The sequence below is a fragment of the Phyllobates terribilis genome, unplaced genomic scaffold (assembly GCF_046119375.1).
Source record: "Phyllobates terribilis strain yellow unplaced genomic scaffold, ASM4611937v1 Scaffold_2__4_contigs__length_985480577, whole genome shotgun sequence".
In the NCBI taxonomy this organism is placed as follows: domain Eukaryota; kingdom Metazoa; phylum Chordata; class Amphibia; order Anura; family Dendrobatidae; genus Phyllobates; species Phyllobates terribilis.
In genome coordinates, this window is record NW_027362762.1 from 757,449,799 (window position 1) to 757,457,797 (window position 7,999).

The 7,999-nt window shown below is 39.0% G+C and overlaps 1 protein-coding gene across 1 annotated transcript in view; it reads left to right on the top strand.

Annotated features, from left to right (window-relative positions):
- DYNLT3 (dynein light chain Tctex-type 3) overlaps positions 1-3,374 on the top strand; it is a 59,568-nt gene extending 56,194 nt beyond the window's left edge. Inside the window, exon 5 of the mRNA XM_073667305.1 lies at positions 2,618-3,374. Within this exon, the coding sequence (XP_073523406.1) occupies positions 2,618-2,694 (77 nt within the window). The 3' untranslated portion in view covers positions 2,695-3,374. The remainder of the gene's footprint in view (positions 1-2,617) is intronic.
- Positions 3,375-7,999: the final 4,625 nt, after the last annotated feature.

A 7,999-nucleotide genomic window follows, 5' to 3' on the forward strand; every position in this document is an offset into this window, starting at 1 on the left:
GAATTGTTTTGTAAAGAGGAATGGTCAAAAATACCTTCATCCAGGATCCAGGAACTCATTAAAAGCTACAGGAAGCAACTAGAGGCTGTTATTTTTGCAAAAGGAGGATCTACTAAATATTAATGTCACTTTTCTGGTGAGGTGCCCATACTTATGCACCTGTCAAATTTTGTTTGAATGCAGATTGCACATTTTCTGTTAGTACAATAAACCTCATTTCAAGGCAGAAACATTACTGTGTCCAACAGTTATTACATATATCAAACTGAAATAGTTGTTGCAAAAACACCAATTTTTATAAAACATTAAGCTTAAGATTAATAGGGGTGCCCAAACTTTTTCATATAACTGTAGCTAAGGTATATCTGTTCAGATTAAAGGTTGATAATTAGGTCTTTCTCCCTACTGAGAATGTATATGGGTGTAGGGGTCGTGAATGAAGCAATCAGTACATTGTATAACCCAGTAGGAGCATGATATATTACTCACATTCCTAAACAGAGGTACTCAAGCAGAGCATTATCAAAAGGACAGGCTGTTAAGGACAGGAAGTGCCTAAGTTGAGTAATTTGCCAACCTGTGATTGGGTAAGGAATGACTATGGAGTGTAGACGTATTGCTGACCTGTAGTCGCTATTCTGCAAAAAATGTGAAAAAAGGGAAAAGAGGTGTGCTATGAAGCAGTGATCACCCAGCAATACTTCAATAAATTATCAAACGTTATAATAAGTGACAATAAATTTTATTCATTACAAATATAAATACATACAAACAACGTCAAAAAACCCAAATAGCTAAAACACAAGTAAAATCAATATAGTGGGGTTACCCACTAATTTGAAGCCCACCTGCTCCAAAAAAAACATCCCTAGTTACAACAGAACAAGCAGTACCATAATACAACAAGTGCCAGTATTATCCCTGGTGATCAATATCGTACACATGCAAATTAGTTATGACTGCCTGACATTAGTATTCAAGGAGGTGTACTATAGTCCAGAAAGATGAAGAGGGAAATATGTGCCTACTACAGCAGAGTATATATTGAAAAATACAAAGAGTCCCAAACATAAATGAAGCCCATATAGAATATCTGAGCTGACAAATACTATATACTCACATACCACAAAAAGTACTATTCAGGGTATAAATAAATACAAAACCCTTTCATGCTGTAAGTATCCCTCCTGCACATAATAGCGCTACGATCAATCACCTCCCTGAGCACAAAATCCTATGCTGGGATGAAGCAGGCGGGCATTCAGTGCCCAACGCGTGTCGCCACTACACGTGGCTTCATCAGGGGTCTATAGGGCACAGGTAAGATGACGCTGTTATATATAATCAAGAACCTAATTACCATTTCAGCAGCTGATATGCGGCCACTCCAAACCATACATTGCAGGAACATGGCGTGACCCCCAACCTGGAAGTGCTATGCATTGCACATGTGCTGGAGAGCATACAGGAAGTGAGGGGGAGGATCGCATCCTCCCCATGGTAACCCAGACGATGCAGCTGGTAACCCAAACGCTGCAGCTTGTGCATAGATGCACATTGCACAAAGCAGACAAAGCCATGATGAGCAGGGTGATGCCCGCATCCCAAAGGCTAAAGGTCTGCAAAAAATGTTCAGCTTTGAATTTAATAGAGAGGAACCATTGTCTGAATGGGCTTTTACCCATACAAGGCGGAAAGAAGGGATTGCATAGAAGAGGGTATAAAGGAGATGGAGAATCCTGAGCATAATACTATTAGGGTTGGTCCTATAATTGGATGGAGGAAGGCCTCCATATACCTCCAATCATGGTGTATCTGAGACTGTTGTGGATAAAAAAGACTGTCTCATAGTGACCCACTGCACCAATCCATGATCTATAACAGATGGGCGGCATATGATATCAGCCAAGACAAAAAGGCCAATGCCCCCGCCTTTCTTGGGGTGAAAGTGGATTATGTGAGTTATTTGAACTGGCTTCTGTTCCCTGCCCTGGTAAAGATTGTGAGCATCTTGAGTAATGTTTTGAAGAAGGTACAAGGAATATGAATGTGTAGTGCTTGGAAGCCATATCATATTTTAGAAAAGATGTACATTATAAATACGGAACATCTTCCGAACCAAGTGAATTAGGCCACTGTCCAAGACTCCAAGTCATGTCTGATATTCTGGGGAAACAAGGCATAGTTCACCTGATACAGTGTAGGTAGTAAGCAGGATACCAAAGAATTGAATAGAGTTTTTGGACCACCAAAACATCTAACATCTCCAAAAATGTGCATTGACTACCACTTTTGTATGTGAGTTTTGCCTCAACTTGTCCCTGGGCACGACATCTACTTTGCATTTCATTATCCAATATATCTGAAAAAGATGAGGAATTCAACCAAATTTCTGTGTGATGATGGGTGGTTAGATGATGGTTTCTAGATGCTTTTTGGAAACTTTCTTCATAAGTTGAAATGTCTTACCCAATGCTAGAAACATCACTAGTGAAATAGAATAGTGACAAGCATCTTGCATGTGACAAACGTGTCAACCAGAGTTTGGTATTGATACTAGCTGGTTGTGAAGTATCTTGCCATTTCTACCTTCTAATACCTGTTCTATCTATTTCAGGCAGCTGCACAGTGCGATGGGAAAACCGGACGATGTACTGCGTTGTCAATGTCTTTGCTGTGGCCATACACCTATAACTGAATGTCAGGAAAATATTTGCTTTTTGCACGCTTAAGTAAAAAAAAAAAAAGTCAAGAAAAAAAGACACTTGTGGGGAAATCTGATCATCTATATTACCAAACTATAGCAGCTTAGACGTCTAATCTAAAGGCAGGATAAGCACAATTTACTTGTACCACTGAGATTCCACCTAGGAATAACACGCTACTGCCATAGCCTGCCACATTATGTATTACTGACGTATAGTATATACTAGAAAATGTAATGAACAATCAATATGCAAACTCTCAGGAATAGAACTATATACACTATTAATAAAAGAAAGCACCAAGAAAACACAATAAACAGGATATATTAGAACTGTTTTCTATTTTGTTCATTCAGTTATATCAGTTAATGATTCTATAACTTGTGGTATATCTGCAAATGATAAATTATGTTTAACCTTATATAAAACATCTCAGCCTGGATTGCTAATTATGTTCGGAGGGTAATATTTTCCATTCTTTTAACTTTTGTTATTGCTTTACATTAATCATATATTGCCTTGAGCGCCTTACGGCCTGGTACCATTTACTTGCTGTTTGACGTTTGCACTGCTCTATAACTTGAAAATGTGGTAATTATATTAATTCATATATATTATAATTTAAAACAATTTTATATTGATGAAAGTGAATAAAAATGGTATCATGAATGTTGCGACATTTGTATGGATCTTAAGTTAAACCATTAAATATAACTAAGTGTGAAAGTTGAATTTGTTTTTCTAAAGAACACATAAAATATTTTGATATGGTAATATTTATTTTCCTCATTTATGTAGTGCCATTAATTCAACAGTGCTTTACAGACATTGTCATCACTGTCCCCACAATCGAAGTTTCTTTGAAGTGTTGGAGGAAACCAGAGTACCCAGGGGAAAACCCACACAAACACGGGGAGAACATACAAACTCCAGATGATGTCCTAGGTGGGATTTGAACCTAGGACCCCAGTACTACAAAGCAACAGTGCTAACCACTGAGCCACATGCTGCCCGATATCTGTAATATGTGATGTCATCTAGCAAGTGTTCGAAGGTCCCTTTACAAATCCTACATACTGTTATCAGTTCTCTGTATGCACCGAACACCAAGATCACATGTTCTCTGCTACTATGAGCCTCCACACTCATTTACACATGCAGATTTTGGCGCATAATGAGTGCTAATTGACAACCCTGTAAAAGGTTTTTAACCTCTTAATGACCGCTGATACGCTTTTTAACGGCATTCATTAAAGAAGCAATCCCATCAAAGTTTTTATCCTCTTAATATATTGTAATCATCATATTATATAGCACTGTGTTCTTACAGTTGGTCATTTTGCCTTTCTACCCAGCTAATTCTTCTCTTTTCTCTGCTCTATGTAGAAACAGGAAGTCTCTAATCCCTGCATTTATCATTCCCCTCTTCAACTCCTGATCCAGCTGCTCCGATCCTCCTTGCCAGGGACTTTTGCAATGACTTATGACTCATACAGGGAAAATTTACCTCCTGTTTCTACATAGAGCATAGAAGGATTCAGCTAGTCAGCTTTTAATCATGTGATGTCATAGACCTAATGGAAAAGAGAAGAATTACCGTAACTGGGTAGAAAGGCAAAATGAGCAATTGTAAATATACAGTGCTATATAATATGATGATTGCAATATATTAAGAGGATAAAAATTTTAATGGGAGGAGTGCTTCTTTAAGGGGCCTTAATCCTCAGCGCCGCATTTTAACACTGCTGAGAAATAAGTGGATAGTGGGCGTAATTCCCGCTGGTGACAGCTGTACATGAAAGCTGACACCGTGCACCATCGGCCCCGAACTGTAATGGAGCCGATTAACCCCTTAAATACCGCTGTCAATCGAGATAGCGGTATCTAAGTTTAAGAGACCCATTTTGGCCGGATCAACCCCCGCGATCGTAATCGTTGTCATAGTACCCTGAGGACATCTGATGACCACAGGTTATGGTAGCCTAAAGATCCTGCTATAAGCCGAGTCTAACAGATACAGTCAGGGAGACACTGACAGGTCTCATGCATTACTGCAATGCATGAGACCAACGATCAAAGTAAAAAAAATATATATCAAAGTGGGACTAAGTGAAAAAGTAACATAAAATATGTAAAAAAAACTCACAAAAAAAGCACATACAAATCACGAAAAGCTGTTTTGCCACGAAAAACTATAATTAGTATATACTATGAACTCATGTTATTTGTACTGTAAAAAAATAATAAACACTCCAAAAGTGGTGCTTTTTCATCACACTAACACACAAAAAATTTATTAAAAAGCGATCAAAAAGTCATATGTAAAGAAAAATGGTGCAAAAGAAAGCACCAAACAGTTCAGCAAAAATCAAGCTCTAATATGGCTCATTCAGCAAAATATAAAAAAGTTACAGCTCTGAGAATATGGCGATGCAAAAACAAATAGATTTTTGTAAAATATTGTTTTTAGTCTGTAAAAGTATAAAAAAAAATATATAAATCTGAAATTGCTGTAATCGTACCGACCCAACGAACAAACTGGTCTTACCACTTTTACAGCACGGGGAACAGCGCAAAAAATATAAAATAAAAACTGAATTGCTTTTTTTTTCATTTTGCGTCTGAAAATTTTGGTTAAAAAGCGATCAAAAAACGTTATGTACCCCAAAATGGTACCAAACAAATCTCCATTTCGTCGCACCAAAAAGTAAAAAAGTTACAGCTCTCAGAATATGGCGACAAAAAAATGATTTTTTTAAATAAAAAAGCATTTTTACTGTGTGATAGCAAAACATAAAAAACCTGACAGAAATCTGGTATCGCTGTAATCGCACCGACCAGAGGAGTAAATCCATCTTATCCCTTATACCGCACAGTGAAACGCGCAAAAATAAAAATAAGAACTATTCATGTACTGCTATTTGTTCTTTCTGCCTCCTAAAAACCGGAACAAGGCTCGGCTCACATTTATCCTGCGCTCGCCACTGAGCTCTTATGTCGGGGTTTCAGTGTAAATAACAAAAACCGTCAATTCAGAGGAAACCCCCGACTAAACCACTCACTTATGAGGCATATGGAGCCTTTTTGGACTCTGTCTGGTCTCTGTTCCGGCAGTGTCCCATCATTTTAGGCGTCTTTTTAGCGCACAAGTGTGGTTAACCACAGTTCTGGATACCACCGGAGCAGACGCCAAACGGATTCTAAAGTGTCTCCATCTGCCTCATTATGGTGGGTGGTTCCATTGAGGATTTCTGCTGAATCACATTTTTGTGGGATTTACACGGAAACCCTGTCGTAAGAGCTCAGCGTAGAACACAAGAATGTGATCCCAGACTTATGCTGAAAGCGATCGAAAAATGTTACTATATAAGTGCACCCCACAAGGACAGACACCCCAATTCACTCAACCAACATATATTTTATCTATATTATTTTTCATCTTTTTATTGCACATTTTTCCAGTTTCATGCAGGACGATCGCAGCTTCAAGTCTCCTAAAGGGGGATTATTAAATACAGTAAAATGTAAAAAAAAAGTTTAAAAAAATATAAAAAAACAGAAAAGTTCAAATGACCCCTCTTTTAACCTATTAAAAATAAAACAATAATAAAAAAAATACACATATTTGGTATCGCCTCGTTCAGAATCTATCAAAATATAAAATAAATTAATCAGATCGGTAAATGGCGTAATGAGAAAAAAATCAAAACGCCAGAATTACGTAAGCCCTCACTCAGTCCCAGATGGCAAAAAATTACAACGTTATGGGTCTCGGAAAATGGCGACAAAAGCAAAAAAAAATTTGGGGTCAAATTTCTGAATTTTTTTTCACCACTGAAATAAAAAAAAACTATACATGCTTGGTATCTGCGTATTCATATTGACCTGGGGAATCATATTGCCACGTCAGTTTTACCATATATTGAACATGGTAAATAAAAAAATCCAAAAAAACATTATGGAATTGCACTTTTTTTGCAATTTCACTGCACTTGGAATTTTTTTCCCGTTTTTCAGTACACTATGTGGCAGAACAAATAGTGTCGTTCAAAAGTATAACTCGTCCCGCAAAAATCAAGCCCTCATATGGCTGCAAATATAAAAAAGTTATGGCTCTTGGAAGAAGGGGGGGGGGGGGAAAGAGAAAATCGTCCAGGGGTGAAGGGATTAAACTGCCCACATCATGGAATCGTGTCTGCAGAGCTGAGTAAAACATAGTTTTTATTTTTTAATTTCTCATTTCTGTTGTGGGGATAATAGCCTGTCAAATTTAGATTTTAATTTATAATGAGTACAAGGGGGCATTACCAAAACTTTGTGGAGCGTGTACTTCTTCCGCATGTAAAGCACACATGTCAAACTCTGGCCCACAGGCCAAATCTGGCCCCCAGGGTCGGTATATTTGGCACATGAAGCCATGCGGGGCCATTATTCTGTATGGAGGAGTATGTGGGGCCCATTATACTATATAGAGCACTATGTGGGGCCATTATACTGTATGGAAGGCAATTCAGGGCCCATTATACTGTATGGAGGACTATGTGGGGCTATTATACTGTATGGAGGACTATGTGGAGCCATTATACTGTATGGAGCACTACGTGGGGCCCATTATACTGTATGGAGCACTATGTGGGGCCCATTATACTGTATGGAGGACTCTTTGTGGCCATTATACTGTGTAGAGGGCTGTGTGGGGATTACAGTTGAAGAATCATACTGTGATGGGGTCACCATACTTTGCCAGGTGGGTTGATGGGGGTAGAGTACACTAGGGTCATCACACCGGTCATGTGGAGGGTACTGTGGGGAAATTCACTGTGGGGATGTCTTACTGTGTTTGGTGGGGGGGACTTTTTTTGGCATCATACTTTATTATCAGCATTACTCAAGGTTTTTTATCCTTTGTTATTACTTATTTAAATTAGTCCATTGGGCCATATGCTTTTTACCGCTCTTACATAACACATATTATATTATTCTAATATGCCAAGATCTATTAACCCCTTTAAAGCCCAAGACGTATTAATACGTATCTGCGCCCTGGGCTTTAAGAGCCCGATACGTATTAATACGTCTTTGCAATCGCGCCCGCACATAGGCTGTGCGGGCGCGTTCGCCACCGGGTGTCAGCTGATTGTCACAGCTGACACCCGGTGCTATGTGCTGGGCACGGTCCCGCACCGCTCCCGGCACATTAACCTCCGCAATGCTGCAATCGAAGTTGATCACAGCATTGCGGTGGCAACGGGGGGGGGGGTGATCGCTATACTCACCTCTCCTGCCGGCCCCCA